At 40.8% G+C, this 18,925-nt stretch overlaps 2 protein-coding genes and 1 pseudogene across 3 annotated transcripts; 2 read left to right on the forward strand and 1 right to left on the reverse strand.

Moving 5' to 3' along the window:
• Window positions 1-746: 746 nt before the first annotated feature.
• LOC114134440 (rab GTPase-activating protein 1-like) lies at window positions 747-7,631 on the forward strand (annotated as a pseudogene).
• Window positions 7,365-12,749, forward strand: ebi3 (Epstein-Barr virus induced 3). The gene is made up of 8 exons (XM_028000738.1): window positions 7,365-7,465; window positions 7,705-7,766; window positions 7,853-7,967; window positions 9,082-9,196; window positions 9,301-9,400; window positions 10,443-10,560; window positions 10,723-10,886; window positions 12,325-12,749. The coding sequence occupies exons 1-8, from the start codon at window positions 7,390-7,392 to the stop codon at window positions 12,478-12,480; spliced, it is 906 nt and encodes a 301-aa protein (XP_027856539.1). The 5' UTR covers window positions 7,365-7,389; the 3' UTR covers window positions 12,481-12,749.
• On the reverse strand, window positions 12,596-18,101 carry odf3l2a (outer dense fiber of sperm tails 3-like 2a). Of its 2 annotated transcripts, XM_028000740.1 has the most exons (5): window positions 16,003-18,101; window positions 15,195-15,305; window positions 14,914-15,036; window positions 13,702-13,843; window positions 12,596-13,113 (listed from the first exon to the last, which is right to left on the reverse strand). In XM_028000740.1, the coding sequence occupies exons 1-5, from the start codon at window positions 16,049-16,051 to the stop codon at window positions 12,768-12,770; spliced, it is 771 nt and encodes a 256-aa protein (XP_027856541.1). In that variant the 5' UTR covers window positions 16,052-18,101; the 3' UTR covers window positions 12,596-12,767. The 2 variants fall into 2 exon arrangements, with proteins under 2 accessions (XP_027856541.1, XP_027856540.1); XM_028000739.1 differs by lacking the exon at window positions 16,003-18,101 and having other exon boundaries at window positions 15,195-15,845.
• Between the last annotated feature and the right edge of the window lie 824 nt (window positions 18,102-18,925).

Genomic DNA, 18,925 nt, shown 5'->3' on the forward strand with positions numbered 1-18,925 from the left:
CCACCACCTGTTCACACCTTTTTATTATTATTATTATTGTTATTATTTTGAGGAGAAAATAAATGTTTATATGTCTCCCTTGGCTTTTTTGTGTGTATGTGTGTGTATCTTTTCCTACTGTGACTCAGAGGGACAAGACACCATGTGTTGACGTCACAGTTTTAGTGGAGAAACATATATATATGTTTATATATATATATATATATGTTTATATATATATATATATATATATATATTCATATACACAATAAATTGACCACAAAGGGATAAACGTGAAAAAAAACAGTAAACTCAAACACAGAAGTGAAAATCAACAAGAGAAGTGAGACTTTGGGGAAAGAAACAGTGGCTTCCTCCTGGAGAGAAATGACAGACTTCACAGTCAAATGGAGAAATTAAGAGAAACTCACATTAACTGGGACTTTGGAGCATGCAGGATCAAAGTGGAAGCTGCGTACAGGTGGAGCGGCACTGCAGAGACTTCCCCGTTGTTCTGCGTCGCCTTACCAGCTGGGCCTGTTTGCTCTCCGGTCTGGTTGCTCAGCCCATGACAATAATAGAGCTACTGCACCAACACCCCCTGGGAAACATATCACAGATGCCACATCATTTACTTCTTACACTCACGGCAGGTTTGATTTGACAAGTCTAGCAGGTTCACACGGCATCATGTCAGAGTGTGAATAAAAGGGGGCGGGGGAAGCAAAGTGCATGTGAAAAACAACAACAAAAACAGTTTCCTCCTTAGACCTATTTGAATGATTTTTAAACCATTAACTAAATGGACATTTGCAGGTCGTAAACAGCTGGATTTGTGCGTCACAGAAGAAGACAGGTGAGATAAGAAATGTAAACACAACTGTGGGTGTGTCCAAGGCTGTCTTTCCTTTCACACACTCTCAGGTCACATATAAACCCTGCTGAACCTGGTGCTGCCCACACACACTGTGACACACACCACACCTGTGCACTTCACTTGTCTCTGGTGTTGCTGTGTGAAGATTTCTCACCTTTGGACTGCAAACAAAGTTTCTTTCCTTCCGCGAATCGTGGACTTCAACCTCACCTCTGGCCTTTTAAGATCTTTTGTGGGTGTGTGTGTGTGTGCGTGTGTGTGTGTGTGTGTGTGGACGGCTGTGTCTTCAGAGCGAGTAAAAACCGCGCAGTCAGAATCTTTCTGAACGTGCTTCACATCGCTCGAGTCACTCTCCTGCGTCCGCAGGTGGATGTTCTTGGCTTTTGCGGTTTTGAATCTTGGGCTATAAGTATTGGGGTCTGTTTGGGTGGGAGCAGCCCAAGCCTACGGAAATCCGGGCGCGATGATGCAGGAGGTGTCCATGGTGACGGCCTACGATGCCAACGCTATAGAGCAGATGAGTGAAGAGGAGATCTTCGCCTATCTGGTTGCTGACACTGAGCCTACGTTCAATGTAAGATTCATTCACTCTGGAATATTTTTATTGTGGTGTTAATGTATGAAAATGCACTTTGGTTAACAGAACAGGTTTTTCGTCTCTTGCAGGTTTTAAATAGTTTAATTTACTGAAGTATTTTTACTCTCTCTGGGTTTTTCTTTTGCCTCAACTTCATCACTTTCTGAACTGACTAATCAAGATTTCCGTCTCTGATGCCAATGTGAGTCATTTAATATCAAGTATTTATTGATATTTTTCTCAACCCAACATCTGCATTGTTCACATCACAGGCTTGAGGATTACATCACCGAAACACAATAAAGTCCTTCAAACATGTTCAAGATAACAATGGTGGCTTTAATTAAACTTTTGTACTGTCTATATTTTTATACACACCATTGCATTTGGGAACACTGCATATCTATTTGATTGACTGTGGCGTTAGCCAACAGAAATTACATTGTTTTCCTGACCAGCTCTAACATTTACTGCATAAACTGGAAAATATTCGTAGATTAAGCTTTCCTATGAATCATTTAACTAATATTAAGTTACATGACCACTTTTAATTTACACCTGTGTTACATGTTGACCCAAGTCTGCAACCTATTAAAATCCGGGTTTGCCGCTTTCACTGCCGGGTTTGGGGGTCTCGTTTTGTTGCGACAGCCACTTCACTGCGTTTTCCAAAAAGGCAACATGGCATCTTTAAGTATAACGATTTATTCAATCGGATTCAATCATTCCTGGTATGTGATAAATAGACATTATTCCACGACATGGAAAACAAATCCCCATACCATCAAACGTGAGCCGCCGTGCTTCACAGTCTGACAAACTGTCTGCTCTTTCCAAATCCCAAAAGAAACATTTTGCTTCCATGAGTCCAGATAAAGCTTCATCCTTGTTTTGTGTTCCAGTTAATGGGTTGATAATGAACGCTGGAAGCCCTTCAACACGTGTTTTTACAGCAATATCATTTTTCTGGGGATTTTTGCCAACAGTAGCTTGGCATCACACAGGCGACTTCTGTTTGTTGCAGTACTCACAGGTAACTGAGGAACCTGTCTGGTCATTCCAGACCCTCTCTGACCAACCATTGGCTGAATCTCTTGACATTTTTCTTCCGATCCATTTGGCTCTTTGTCCATTTCATTCTGGATTTGCATCTCCCCTTGAGGTCCAGATCCTCAAAACCGCTGAGGTTGACCAGTGAGCGACTCTGATCCAAGTTTGCATCTTGAGGTTTTAATATGCAAACCAATCTAAGAGTTTGATAAATACCAAGCACATTATGTTTAAATCAAACATAAGAACAAACAAGCTTCCAGTGGCTTTCTCTGCTTCAGCATCTTTGAAGAAACTAGCATAAATACTCATTTCATATGTAACATGCAATTTTTTTTTTTACATATCTGCTTTTACTGCTAAAACTCCTGATTATAAGAGTTAAGATAAGTTAATTCCTTTGTTTAAGTACAAATATTCTTTAGCTATTAAGTTCCTAAACAAAGTCCTGCTTTTCTGTTTTGAAGCTGTTGTTTTGTTTTAGATGAAAGGCAATGCCTCTGACCTACTGTTTCATTTTGAACAGGAAAGATCACATTTATCCAGAGTGCTTCAGTTTACTTTGTCTCTGCATTCCTCACGTGAGCCGTCGCTGACTGGCCATGACAAAGCATAAAGCCCAACGCCGAACATAATTCCTCCACAAGTAAGATTTCTGATTCGCGACACCCCGAAAAGATCTTAGATTCGCTGTTTTAGGTATTTAAGATACGAAAATCCATTTCATGCTTTGCCTTAAGCCCCTTCCATCCTCCATAATTCCCCAGATGCGCTGTAGATTACCATGTCCCCCATGTACTCGGCTTTATCTTATCTTTGAATTATCCTTGTTTGGATCTCGTTCTCAGGCCTGTTCTTGATTTGTCAAGCTCATCCTACATCCTACAAATCTCTTTTTGGGAGAGATGGATTTCTCCATTTCATCCAAACGTTTCAGGTTTTCCAAATTAACAAGAAGTGTCTTTTTTTCTTCTTCTCCCTCTTCTTCTTCCAAGGTCCCCACAAAGAAAGTGAAACTCGGGGAAAGTCGGCTTCAGATCATGGACGATGACCCTGTGGACAAATACTTGGTCAGAACCGACTCCTGTCCTAGTCTGTTTTTTCCTGAAATGATTTGATTTTCTCTCTTCAGCTGCAGAAACTCAACAGAACTTTTTTTTATGCAATTTGCAGAAAGAAAACCAGCGACTCCAGCAGGCCAGCCTTCGCTTGGAGCAGGAAAACGATAGCTTGGCCCACAGACTAATCACCAGCAAGGTTGCTTTGAGGAATTGTCTAGACGAGGTACTATTAAGAGGTCAAACTGAGAAAGGCAAAGGTTTTGCATTTCAGGACCTCATTTACATCACATCCTAGGATACAATTTATTCTGCCAGCTATCTAAAATGCAGCCCGGCCATATTTACAGTAGCAGTCAAAAGTTTGAGGTTTGTCCAGGTACAGCCGCAGCTTTCCGTGTATTTTGTTTTGTTTTTACAAGATGGATCAACTTATAGCAAACTGGGTTTCCTTACACAACTTTTCCTGTATTGAGCTTCATCAATCTTCTCACCACGTTTTCTTTCTCAACATGATTCTACCACCACCGTGTTCCTCAGTGGAGAGTGGTGCGTTTTTAATGCTGTGTTTGTACTCTGACATGTTGGGTCAGGGTACAAAGAGCACCTTCTTCCACATGTGTGCCGTGTCAAACTGCATATCGAAGGGGAATACCTACCAACTGTGAAGAAGGAAAGGGGATACTTTTACAAGCTTGTAACGGCGAGGATCTGAGTCTATTTTCATGTTTCCCAGGCAGAAGACAGAGTAGACGAGCTAACCAAAGACCTTCTTAAGATCCAACATCGACTGCAGGCAACTGAAGATGAGAAAAGAGGCAAAGAGGAAGAAGCTGCCATGGTGATAGGATTTTTTTTTTTTTTTTTGATCCATACTGCAGTGTCTAAAATTATTGCAGGCTGTTGTAAGAAAGAAAAATCTTTTTTGTGTAGCTGAAGGAAGTGTTTCGGAGAGAGCTGGAGACGGCAGAGCAGGAGATAAAAAAATCGTCCGGTATCATCTCTGACTACAAACAGGTACCGGGCCATTGATGGCGCTGTTTGTGCAATCAGAGTGTCCTTCAGCATTCTCACAGATGTATGTAGGTGTGATTGGAGGAGGTTTCGTTTGATGAAACGAGATGCGTTGTCTCTCAGATCTGCTCTCAGCTGACGTCGCGTCTGGAGAGGTAGGAAGTCGCCCACAGAGAGGAGTTGGATGCACTCAAGGTGAGTGCTCCACTCTTGCTGCAGATGTCTGCTTTTTATGTTATTTTTATGTTACACTCATACATTTTTTTTTTTTTGGTGTACAATCTTTTTCTTTCTAATTGTCATCTTCTAGAGCACGATAGAGGCTTGCTCCCAGTGTCGACACGTTGCGGAATCGATCCCCGCAGGCCACAGCGCCGCCGCACCAGTGCCTGTGGAGACCGAACCGGGCGGGCAGGAGTCCGGCGAAAGCCCCCAACAGGAAGACGGGAACAGGAAGGACCAGGAGAAGGAGTCTCTGAAGGCCCAGATCAGAGAGCTGGAGAAGGAGCTGGCCCAGACCAAGCTGCAGGTGGTGGAGGCCAACTGCAAGATTCAGGTAAAATCTGATTGTTTGAGCGTCTGGACATGTGCAGACCGGCCAAGAGCCGTCAAGGTTTTAATAAGGATCAAAACTTTAAGGCGTGTTCTGCCATGTAGTACGCACGATGAGGTTGTTCGAAACATGGAGTATCACCCCTCCCCCACTTGTTGTTTGCTGAAACACAATTCTGGATTTACATTAAAGGGGGGACAGGGTTACATAAAGCAGACTTTTTGTTTTAGCTTTATATCATGTTATAATGTTTTTTTTTCTCACAGAGCATCCCTTGCCCCACTCAGCACCTCCAAAGTTTGATGTCTTTTATTTCACATTTGATACATACATCATTTTTATAAGAACTGAAGGTAATATAGTTACTTAATTGTGCGCTAAAATGGCTCTATGTGCCTGGAAAATAATGTTACTGCCCCTTTAAAGACAGAATAACAACATGGGCAGTAAAAACTAACTCATTACTTGTAATAAGGTAGGGCTGTTTATGTTGGTTTATTTTATTAGTTTGCTTCAAATATGGTCGAAAAATATAAAACCAGTAAAAGAAATAAAGCTATAATCTAAAATAACTGATGTATATCAGTTACTTTGATTATTAGACCAAATGTTTGGACACACTTTCTCATTGGATTCAATGAGAAAGTGTGTCCAAACTTTTGGTCTGTACTGTGTATGTATGTATGTATGTATGTATCTTTTATTTAACCAGGAAAAATAACTCATTGAAATTAAAAGTCTCTTTTCCAAGTGTGACCTGGCCAGTAACAGAGATTTTAGACCGATTACAGTATAAAACCCCAACAGGGTTTCTGAAATGCAATAGGAAGAAGTGGAAATTTCTTGAAATCTTGTCCAGTTCCTCTGTCTCAAAACTGTTCTTGTTTCGTCATGTTGGTGGATTCATCATTAGCCATGAGAGAGTGACGTTTGGGCATTCCTGTGTTTCCACACCGACACTTTTTCCACATTTCCACTCTGCAGATAGAAACACAATTGTTGCTGCTTATAGAGAATACATATGCTGGACGGTGGACGCCTGTTCAAGGAGTAGTTTGGATTCTTATCAGTAATATTCACCTTATCTGATGTAGGAAGATGACAAAGTGCAGAGAAGCGGAAGGCTAACAGCTAGCCAGAGGGTTAATGTACCAAGACAATCTCATAAAGTCACAAAAGGGCCCACAATCACTTTACACAGAAACATCAACAATCAGGGTCAAATCTATGACATGTAATGTAAGCAAACCTAATGAAGGAAAGCCTTTAGATGCAAACACAAGGAAAAGTAATTACATAATCTGCGATAGAGATTTAGTCTTTTCATGGGGTTGCAGCAACATAAGAAAACCAAAAGAGAGGAAGTTGAGACAGTTTCACCTTAGTCAGGGTTTGAGCTAGAAATCCTGACACTGTCAAAGATGAACTACAGTAAATGCGTCTAATTTCCAGGAATCATTTTCAACATTTTCAAGGAAATTATTTCATTTCCATGAATCAATATATGCTTTTTACGAAAGCATATTCTGTAATGTTGTCATATGTCTCAATTTGCTAAAAACTAATATCTATCTATCTATCTATCTATCTATCTATCTATCTATCTATCTATCTATCTATCTATCTATCTATCTATCTATCTATCTATCTATCTATCTATCTATCTATCTATATGTTAGGAGTGTTTTAACAATACTGATGATGAAACATTATTGTTGTTTCTAACTTGTTTTTTTTTTTTTGCATTATTTGGGCTCTGAAAGCACTACATCTTTTTCGTTACTTCGACTATTTTTCATTTTCTGCAAATAAACACAAAATCTTTGCTTTTAATCTCGGAGACATGTTGTCAGTGGTTCATGGAACAGAAAAACAATGTTTATTTTACTCAAACACATACCTATAAAAAATAGTCAAATCAGAGAAACTCATCATTTTAAGTGGGATCTTGTTTTTCTCCAGAGCTGTAGATGTGTATACATTCTTTTGACTAACTTATTGTCCCTGAAAAGTCAACAGCATTTCCGTTGCGCTTTGTCCGCATCTTCTTTCGTAGGAGCTGGAGCACCAGAAGGGAGTCCTAGCCAACGATCTCCAGGAAGCAAAAAACAACTGGATCAGCAAGGCCTTCACGTCGTTGCGGACCTCCGCGGGGGGACACCACAGCACCGGCATGCACAGAGAGGGCCTCCTCATGTGGAACCTCCACAGCTCCTCCCTCTCAGGATGGACTCCCAAGAAGCTGTCACGGCCTCACAAAGACGATACAAAAAACGTTTGAATGGCTGGACTGCGTGTGCGTGCCGGTCATATTCATCGGGAGTCGAGACGACAAACGCACAAACACGGACAGAGAGGTACCTGGGAGTGCAGGCGATGATGTCACAGGGACTTTCTATCATTTTAAACCAACTGTAGCTTGTGAATATTTGTATATTTTCTTTATCTAATGTCAAATACATCTTTAACTGTGAAAAAAACAAAACGAACATTTAATAAAATTCTTGTGATCTTCTTACTGTTTGTGACGTAAAGAAACATCCTATTTTAGTGGGTTTCCTGAGATAAGTCTTTGGTTCCTCTTTCCTTTCCTCAGTCCTCAGTATTAAAAGCGAAGACAAGCTCCTGCTTCAGCAGAGAGAGAAAGAAAAACCGCTGGTGAGGCAGCATTATCTCTGTAGTCTCCACACTGGGCTGAAGAGAACAGCAGAACATAAGTAATTCATATTTATTAAACTATTTAGACAAAAACTGCGGATATATTGATGGCTGGGACTGTGTGTATCACAACTATCATCCTCATTTTTGGTGTTGGAAGTCAAGCTCTGGATCTTCTCAAAGCAACTTCAGTTTTAGGAGGTGAGTCTGGATTTGATGGATAATAAAATATTGTGTGTGATGTAGCAAGAACTTTGAAAAGGGTCACCACAGGAACATTGTTATTTCTCTGTGGGTTAGGACTAAGTAATGTCTCATGGGTCTTTGCTTTGATATTGCTGTTGTCCAAAAAATATGTGGTGTTCTGGCTTGTGTGGTGATCATGCTGTTTATGTATTTAAACTGTTTATGTATTTAACAGTGTACGCTACACTCACACTGCCACGGCTTTAATTTCCCATGGCACGTAAAAAAAAAAAAAAAAGAGTCAAAGGAAAAATCTCACTACGATCTTACCTACTGAAAGGGTAGTATTTTAGTAAAAACTGTTTTTTTATCTCATAAAATCAGAATGGGAAAAAATAAAGACAAAAACCTCTTAACAAAATTTTATTTGTGTTGTAGATTGTGTGCCAAAAGTTATGCTCAATATGTCAGGCTCTATGTATTTCAGTAAAAACTGAGAAATTACATTAATAATTAAACCAGTGCAGCTTAAAAAAATTATTACTACACGATCACAACACAAGCTCGAAGTAAATGTAGCTTCTTAGCTTCTCTACTCTGTTTTATGACCAATTGATGGTCAATTAATTGACAGCTAAAGTTAGCAAGTGCTAACTACACAGCAGCTAAAAGGTTAATATAAAAAGAATAATTCTCTAATGTGAACTAAAATGATTAAGGAATTCTTCTGAGATTATTATTATACAGGGAAGCTCACCATATTATTGTTTCCTATGTTGAAATGTTTAAGAGATGTAATGAAGATCAATCAGTTAACCACAAAATTAGGTCCCAATTTGTGACCCATCGTTTGCTAAAAACCACCAAATTTCTCAGCCCACAGTATAAACCTACCCAGCATCTAGATGAGAGGAATTATCTGCAGTTTTCTAGTTTGTACCTCATTAAATAATTAAAAATGTTCTTTGTGTCTTCTTGTTGTGGATTTTCTACATCGTAGCTTTGAGTTAAACAAAACCCTTTCATGTGGCAACATAAGACAAACAGAAAGAGAAAGAAAAATAGAAACCATACCAGGGGGTTTGCTGATGAAAAAGACTAAAATCTTTTTTTTTTTTTTCTGGTTCAGATCCTCCTTCCACTCCCAAAGTGCACTGCTGGTGTTCCAGCTACCCCAATGTGACGTTTTGCTCCTGGCCAGAACCTTTGCCCTCCCATCCAACACAGTACATCGCCACCTACAGGTAGACTGCAAGCATGCTTTGTTCTCTTCCAGTAAAAAACAATAAAAGAAAATAAAAAAAAAATAGCATAAATCCTTAGGTATATCAATATTTCCTCCTGACAGTGAGCGAGACAGTAACTCTGACCCAAAGACGTGCCACCTGGTCCCACCCGGCTCTTCATCCTCTCTGACCACAGAACCTCCGTCTTCACTGTCTGAGCAGGTAGGAGCAGAGCAGGGGGTTTCCACAACCACCACAGCTGTTTTTAGATTAAATGAAACCCAAACAGGCTTGATCGTCTGCAGGAAGCGTTACACTCTACCACAGGATCACAGAGTGAAAATAATTTTCCAAAAATTCCAGTCAAAAAAAAAAATCCCTGATCAGATTTTTGATTAAAAGTTTTGGGAATTCTGAGGGTCCATAAGTGAATGTTTTAGAGTGACCACCAGAAAGCCCGGATTCGGTTTAATAGATTATGGAAAGAGTTGAAAAGGTTTGTGAATCAAGGTTGCTAACGAACATTAGTTCTGTCAATAGGAATGGGCAAAAATTACGGAAAACTGCGTGGAGAATGTTTTTGACCGATCCCCAAAAATGTTTTACCCAGCTCATGTGGTTTAAAATGAAGCCTAGGCGCAAATTCAAACTGGAAGGCTCTTTTAGCCCCACCTGCATCATCCAACCGGCTCCAGCTCGTCATCGTTGATTGATCGACGCCGGTCCAAGACTCGTCACGTTCAATCACCGTCCAAGCAACCAGCTGATAAGGACCACCATCCATGGCGTCCTGCGCTTTCCAGCAGAGCTCAGCCCACCTCCACCCCTTCACCTCCACTCGCTCGGCTATCCGGCAGCATCCTTCATCGCCTCCACCAGCAGTGCCGGGTCCCGGGGGATGATGTTCCTATCAGCATATGGAAAGCTCATCCGAGCCCATCGCAAAGTTTGCGATAATCGATGTCCTCAGCCGGGGCCCGAGCGCCACAGATTTAATTCATGCTGTTAATAAACTTTTCTAATTGTTTCCCTTTTCTCCGTCTGAGTCTATCCAGATTGAAAAGCAATTCTGCCAAACATTAGAGAAATATACAGTATGTCAACTCCAGAAACTAAGTGAAATATAAGGAATATCTTTTCTGGGGTTTTTTAATATAAATATCTACATCTCAACTCTCACCTGTAGATAGAGCGTTGCGTCAAATCGTCACAGTTCCAAATATATTTCTTTCTTTCGTTTTCTTTTTTCTTTTCTCTTTTGCAGCTCTGGCACTGTCACTTGCCCAACCTGAAACTTCTCACTGAATACATTCTCAACATCACAGCAGTTCATTCTGGGGGAAGCAGCTTTCATCTAACAAGTTTCATGCTGGAGGATATTGGTGAGAGGGAACATTTTTGCTGGGTGTGACAAGTTTGTGTTCTTTCTGAAGAGAAAAATAAAGTAGACGTTTTAAAACTTTCTATCATATTTAGGTCATACTATGAAACAGGCCATCTTTATCTGTCATCCATGAAATTTCAAGACTCGTCTCTCTCCACAGTGAAACCAGATCCTCCTGTAGATGTCCGGGTTTCCCCTCTTACTACCAAAAACCTGCTGGTGGAGTGGTCTCCTCCTCCCACCTGGACAAGCACGGACATCTTCCCTCTGAAGTACCAGCTACTGTACCAGTGGGAAATTAGGGGCAGACCAAAGTTTATCAACGTAAGGGGGAAGGGGACACATCATCATCACCACATGCTGGGTTAAAGACAGCAACATGCTGACACATATCTTTTGTGGAAGTTGAAGTTGCCTCAAGGCAAACCTCATGAGCTTCTAAAATTCCCTTCATTTCCAAAATCCACAGACTTGCTCAGTTTTGTAATCTTTTCAACTTATGCTAAACCTGTGGTTGAAACAATTACACAGCCATCTTGAGGAGTAGAAGATAAAAATAAGAAGTTGTAGTTTTGTCTGTATTTCGTGAATAATTATTTGATTTCAACTGTCTTAGAAAAGTCTTTTAAATCCACTAATTACAACTCTATTAATTACAGCCACATGTCTATGCTAGGCGTGTTTGTGTGTCTACTTTTCTTCTTTTCTTCATCACTGCATGCATACACTTATTTACGTTTTGAAAACCCCACCAAATAGATACTTATATAAAATGTCAGCACATGAAGAACAAGTTGGGACAGAAGTTAAATACATTTCTCTGTGTGTGGAAACTTGGCAAATAAAGCTGATTCCAGTACGTTTAAAACAAATGACTAAACAGATCAGTCAGACAGAGAATGAAAGTATTGAAATATGAAGTAACATCCTCAACTCTTAATAATTAACACAATGTGGCACAACAAATTTATTTACCAAAAGAAAAGGTAAAACAGAAAAAGGGGAAGGATTAGCGTGTAGCAACAGACATTTAATAATTCTGTTATTAACTAACTCAGTGACTTTTATTTTTTAGTTTATTTGGTTTATTATACAAAGAAAAGACCAAAATGATTGCCCACAATTGTGTCACTGGTTATTTTGTGAGAGTTATTTAGTGTGATTTTTCAAATTTTCTGGAAATCCCATTTCAGACCATTTGTTGTTTTCTATTTTTTCCCGTTTTGCTGCAACCAGTTCGTCTTCTGGCAGTAGGATCTGGAATAAAGACTAATGCTGCTTAGCTATATTGTCTTCATTTAATAAAATAAGGTCATAGAATCATAACAAACCTAAATCAGATGTTCATCAGTCCTTGAAGGAATAAGAAAACCCATTTTAATGTACTAGATCTGCAATAAACCATCAAATAACTCAGGAGTAATTCTTCAGAGTTAGAAAGAATCAAATAAAAAGTGAACACTTTCCCATTTTGAAATGGTCAGTGGTCTAGTCAAATCATATATAAAAAATAAAAAGACTGAAGCACTAAGTTGAGCCTGCCTCAAAGAGAAAGTCCCCAATTTTTCTGCACACGGAAACATCAGTGTTGCTGCAGAGCCATGCTTGTCCTGTACTAAAGCAGTTTCAGTTTCGTATTCTTGATGTGTGATCATGTAGTGACATGCAGTTTCACCTGTTTGTTTGTGCAACAAGCTATTTCTGTGGAGAAATAGCTTGATTTTATCTGACACTTTTTGATTGACTTGTTCTTTTTCTTCAGCTGGGTCCGTTTGAGAAAACCAAGGCCGAGCTGAGGGGGTTGATCCCAGGGAGGACCTACCAGTTCCAGGTGTGTGCTAAGGAAATGCTGGGCCTGGGGCAGTGCAGCGACTGGAGTTCACCTATAAAAATCACAATACCAACAACAAAACTATAGGAACTTTCCCCCGCTTTCATTTTCATGCAGACAGGTTGCTGCAAACCGACATGGAAGAAAATATGCTGTTCTTTATTTATGACCAGAGCTGCAGAAACAACGCAACTAAGAGTTGTTGATGTTCTGTTTTATTTATGCTAAAATGTATTAATAATATCTGTACAGCGCAGAAATCCCATTTATTTTTTTGTATCTTTTTATGGTTGTTACATTGCTTGAACTGAAAAGGGAACGTTTAAAACGGAATAAAAACACGATTACACAAAGTATTTTCAGAGTCCGGTCAGTCAATCGGCCACATGCACCACCAGCGGGGTAACAAACTCAGAGTGCCTGATGCCCATGCTGAAGGACGGGGACTTGTGGAGATGCCCGTAGGTCTTCTCTGGGCTGTACGTTCCCGGACCCGGAGCGGCAGAGGGGTGGCTGAGCCTCTTGGTCCGGCGCTGCATGGTGAAGGAAGGCTGTCGCTGCCTGTAGACGTCCGGGTCGGTGCTTCTGTACTGCCCCGGTCCCGGTGTTTTGGAGAGATCCTCGGACGGAGCGCCGGCTGTCCTCCGGCCTGAGAAGCTGTAGCTGGCGCTGGCAGGTTTATTGGGGACTTGGGGACCCAGCAGTCCAGGAAGAGTGTAGCTGGTGGATTTGAAACAAAGTTATGCAGGTTGAGAAAAACACGACGCTTGAATTGAATAATAAGGTTGTTGAGGGTAACTATTAACACGTTCTTGCTTGGAAAAATATTCCAAAGTGTTTCCCAGCATTCGCCAGGAGATTACATTTATGAGCAACAACAGACGTTTGAAGGATATGGTTTGAGTCCAAGATGAATTTCTTTGACACTTTGGTGACTATTTTTCATTAATACCAAAACCACAATTTTTCTCTAATCAGTTCAAACAGATAATATATGCAAGGCAGCTGTGTTATTGTAGGATATAAAAACTTTTTCCAAAACAATGTTTTTACATAGTCATCAATTGTGCATTTACTGGGGCGAAACCATGTTTGAAATGAATAATAATTTATGCCAGCTGCTTGGTATCAATGGAATAACTTAGAAGCCACTTGTGACTATTTCCAAACCAGAAAGAAAAGAAATCTGAAAATAATCCAGCGAAGGGAAAACAGAGGAGTGAGCTTTTGTTTGGTGCTGTTTGCACGCACGTTACCTCATGGCTGCCGCATTGAGGTAACGTGCAGCAGCAGGTGAGCTGCTCTCACCTGTTTGGCGCTGGAACAGGATCCACAGAGCGGTACCTGGTCCGCTCGGCGATCGTGTAGGACGGAGGCCTGCGCTGAGCATTCAGAGGCGGCGCCCGCTCTGGGCTGTAGGCCCCCGGACCCGGAGTCTGGAACGGCTCGTCTGTGAGCGGGAAAACAGGGTTTAGACGAATCACTCAACAGAGAGAAAAAACAAAAACAAACTCAGAAGCCACAGTCTTTAAAAAAGAAATATTCACGCCTCTTAAAGTATTTCACATTTTGCCTCTGATATCATTGTATTTTACTGGGATCAAATTACGTGGGGGATGTTTGTGAAGTGGAAGACAAATTATACATGGTTTTCTTTTCTTTGTTTTTTGCCAACTTATTCCTGAAAAGAGTAGCATGGATTGATATTTTCCTCACCTATCTTCATTAGTAAAACCGCCTTTTGCTGCTATTAAAGCTGAATTGACTTTTTAGTTTTTCTATACCAGCTGTGTGCATCTGCAGTCTTTACAAAACAGCAGAAGCTCTGTCAGAACATCTTTAGGGTGTCACTTAACATCAGTCATCAAGTCTTGGACTTGAGTGGCCCAGTCAAAGGTACGGCCTTTGACTGGGCCACTCTTACACACTGATATGCTTTAATCTAAACCATTACAAGATCTAGGGCTTTTTGTCTTGCTGGGTCGGTGAACCTTCAGCACAGTATTGAGTATTTTGTGATTTTTCTTCCAGGATTACCCTGTATTAAGGTCTATCTTCTCATCCCCACAGCATGATGCTGCCACCGCCACATTTCACTGCTTAGATAACGTCCTCAGGCTTGATCTACAGTGTTTGTTTGCCATCACACAAAGAGCTTTGCATGTAGGCCAAAAACGTTCGTATTAAACTCGCCTTCCTGTCTGGTGGCGGACTTGAACTGACACTTCTTCTTTTTTCAGCAACGGCTTTCTCCTTACCACTTCTTTTTATTTACAAAGGACAGATTTGTTATTGTACAGCCTGACGGTTTTATCTCCTGAACTGTGGATCTCTGCAGCCGATCCAGAGTTACCAGAAGTCTCTTGTCTCCTTCTCTAATTTATACTTTATCTAATCACATGAATGACACAATTTCCTATTGCTCATCTGGTAAAACCAACTTCCTCTTTCTGTTTCCTGAGTGATTTGTGATTTGTCTGATGCTGTCCTGAGTTGCAGCCTTCCCTGATTTGTTGTCACCTGTCTTCCCAATTCGTCTGCCTCTTCCTGACATGGAGTAGGACGGTGTCTCTGTCCGACCAAACCGGGTGAGCTTGTCCCCGATGTAGTACCTCGGTCCAGGGCTGGAGTCAACAGATATCACTATAAAATACAAAAACGCTCCTTTATCTCCTTCTGTTACAGTGGTTAATAGATGCTTTTAAAACACTGCAGCATTAAATTACTAATTTTATTATTAAATTTGTTGCTAAATTTTGCTTCCTGATAGATGTGCAGCAATATGTAAGGCCCAAACTTACTGGCAGTGCTCATGCGGCCGTGGAAGGAGTACGCAGGGCTGCTGGGCTTGGTGAAGTCATGGTTAATGTATCCGACTGTAGGGGGCAGAGCGTAGCGCGCGGGGCCCGGTCCTGACAGGTGGGGTTGGGAGTAAAGGTGGAAGAGGAAAGAGGAGAGTGGTGAAAGTGATGCGACGGCTTCCAGCTCCGAGCGTCGCTGCCGCCTCCGCGCCCGGCACACTGTGGCTCCGGCTGCATTGCTTCTGATCATTCCCATCTGGAGCCCTTTGACTTATTTTTCTATGGTTATGCATTTTAACATTCTTCCTTTGTTGTTTTGGAAATACATTCCAAACAATGTCAAGATCTCAAATCAGAAAAGGAGCAGTGACATTGTGATGCTGTGAAAGATTTCACGGCAAAACCCAGTTCGGCCCTAATACAACCCATGTGGATGCAAACACACACACACGCACGCCCACACACACATCTATGCGTGGCTATCTTTGTGGGGATTTTCCATTGACTTCCATTCATTTCTACAGCCTAAATCTTACCCTTTTCCTAAACCTAACCATTATATACAGTACCTAACCCTAACCAAAACTCAATTCACACCTTAGTCCTAAATCTGACCCCTGACCCAAAAACAGCGTTTACCCTTGTGGGGACCGAAGCCTGGTCCCCACAAGGAGCAGTGGGAAATGGTCCCCACAAGGTATTACAAACAAACACACACACACAACCTCATATGGCCTACAGACACTCCCCCTCCCCTCCGCCCGCCCACACACACACACGCACAGGCATATACATTTCTCCAACTGACCTCTTTCCCTGGCGGAGATTATTGGTCGCTTCCTCACCACCTCCTCCATGCTCCTCCAGCCTCGTCCTCTTTCCTTCTGGTGCTAGAAAGACACATCCTTTCCTTTTGCTCTCTTTCGAGGCGAGTCGTGGCCTCCCATGTTGAATTATTCATGACCTGGAGCGGAGGAAATCCTATCTTGACCAGAGGCTTGTAAGCGTCCGCAACTTGCTCTCCACACCTTCTTTTCTCCAAGGTTCTCACAGAACAAATGGTTGCCTCCACTGAGAGAAATATAAGGTTGAAATCCAAAGAAATGAAAGAAAAAGAGCCTTGAGATTTGGTGCATTTTGACACCTAACACCCGAGTTACACCCAGGTTATATGGGGGATTTTATACAATAGAGGGGGAGAAAAATGATACTTGGTTTTTATTATTTAGTAAGGAAAAATATTGCATTCCAGATGCCCTTCTAGATGCGAATCGCCTGCCATTATCCCCAAAATGGGAGCGAGTTAAGCCCATTTTCTGTTGGCAAGCTTCATCGTTCCTGCTGAAGAAAAACAATCTCCACTGCATGACACTGCCACCACCATGTTTGACTCTGCTGGTTATAATATTCAGGGTGATAGTCATGTTTTTACTTAAATTATAATAAACTGACACACTGAAATTTAGGGTCTGTTTATTAACTAAGTTACATTTGAAGGAAGTCGGTTGTTCTGGATTTTATTTAGGGGTGTCAGAGTAATAATATACAATTGTCGCCTTTTGCGTTTTTTTCATGTATCATTTTGCTTCTTCTTCACTGTTATGTATTATACTTTTTCTTTTCTGTCTCATAAAATCACACTAAAGCACATTCAAGGTCTATTAATATTTTTGCAAGACATAATATTTCCATGTCAAACAGTTTAGTAAACAAAAAGCACAGCAGCACAGCAAATGCAAAGGCTTATAGAGAAAACATGGGAAGGAGGTTTGTTAAATCAATCATGCCAGTCACAAATATGCATTGCAGCCCATATTAAATTATGTTTTCAATTTGCCCTATTAGATTAAAGGACTTAAATTGCACAATAATATGTGAGTCGCCATCCATGTGAGCAATACATGCTGACTAACTTTAAGTCAGATAAATGTGAGGTCGATACCAGAGCAGGGAAGTAATGAAATACCTGCAGCTTCCCGTCCATGTCTGGAATTTCAGGACAACTTTCAGAGGGAAAGAGAAGCTGCGTTTCGCTGCTTGTTCAATGTCAACAATTCTCCAGTAACCAATTAGTCTGACATGAATTATTTAAAAACAAAAGACCCCTAAGAGCAGCAACAGCGTTGCCATAACCTTCCTAAGGCTCAGAAATACAGACCAACCAAGTGATTTAATTCTATTACCGAGACAGAATTGATTTCTTTTTGCAAGTGGCACGAAGTGATTAGTAAAAGGCGGACTTCTTCCTAGAGTTCAGGAGTCACCGTCTGTCTCGAGCCGAAGGCTTCAATTGTCTTGGTGTCTTGTTTAGGTGGAGAATGGGGCCTCGCACTGCCACTTAGTGAATCATCGCCCTATAGGAGATACGCAAACGGGATTGAAAATGAGCTTCAGAACATGAAGAAGTTAGATTCCTCGGTGGGGACTCAGCGTTTGAGAAAGGTTAAGACGCTCCGTCAAATAGGAGGAGGTTGGAGTAGAGCTGCTTCTCCTCCTTTGAGCACATGATGTGGCTCATGGTCAGCACGCCTTCTGGATGTTCCCTTTAGGAGGATTACCCAGCATTTCCCACTGGAAGAAAATCCCTGGTCACACCGAGAATGTGATGGAGGGACTATAGAGACCTTCTGGTCTATGAGCAATATAGATAGATGGATGGATGGATGGATGGATGGATGGACGAACATCACTGAAAGGTTATTCCTACTAAAATCTTTAACATGCTTTGTTCTTGTAACCTGTTTTTATTTAATACTTTCATTTAACTGTAAATATTGTACTGAGTGTTCAATTTGTAGTCCAGATAAATCGCTCAGAATCCACCTTTCATCTGCTTGCACATTTTGTTTTCACTTCAAAATATCCTGGAAGTTTAAAAATAACTTATTACAGCAGGTGGCATTCAAGGATTTCCAAAACCATTCAAAAAAAATTATGTGAAATTACCTCCCAGTAAGTAAGATTATCTTATTTTGCATATTTTTAAATTCAGAAGTTTATAAATAATACATATTTGGTTATAAGTTATAACTTAAGTTGATTTATATTTTAAAATCTTGAATGTCAACTTGTCTTTTAATTCAATAAAATTCTATTTAAAAATAAAAATGTATAAAACAGCTCTTCAATGTTGTTTTTAGCATCGATTTAATAGTGAAAATCCTTTAGTTGTACGAATTGTAAAATGTATCAGTAATTAATAGCTCCTGTTGATTTTTGTCATAATTTCCAGATGAGTGCAGACATCTTACATTTTAAACAAATCAAAATGCTGAAAATATACAGAAATATCCATGGGAAAATAACCGATCACATGAGAATAATAGTAAAAATAAAAAAAGGTTTCACATGGTCTTACAAAGGAATCATTTGTCAACGATAGCAGAAGAGCAACAAAACGGATGAGCTTTTGGCAAAGACAGAGGTAAGTAATGCCCTGAGAGCGAGGCCAGCGTTCAGACTAAGCTTCGTCCAGGTTAAGGTTTCAGGCAGCAGTAACCGAGTGGTCACAGATGCAGTAACAAGACTCTAATGTGTCAGCAGAGGGAGATGAATCCGCTGCACGGTCGGGCACTGGCAGGAAAAACACAAGCGGTGTCTCAGATTTCCCAGACTGACAATGAAACGGCACACTGAGAGGTGTTCAAAGACTCCCCGTTCGTCGACCCAAATCAGGGTCAATGGACTGGGATGAGAAGCAGATTTGATTCATTAGGATGATTATTATCACT

Source organism: Xiphophorus couchianus, chromosome 19, assembly GCF_001444195.1.
Source record: "Xiphophorus couchianus chromosome 19, X_couchianus-1.0, whole genome shotgun sequence".
Lineage (NCBI taxonomy): Eukaryota > Metazoa > Chordata > Actinopteri > Cyprinodontiformes > Poeciliidae > Xiphophorus > Xiphophorus couchianus.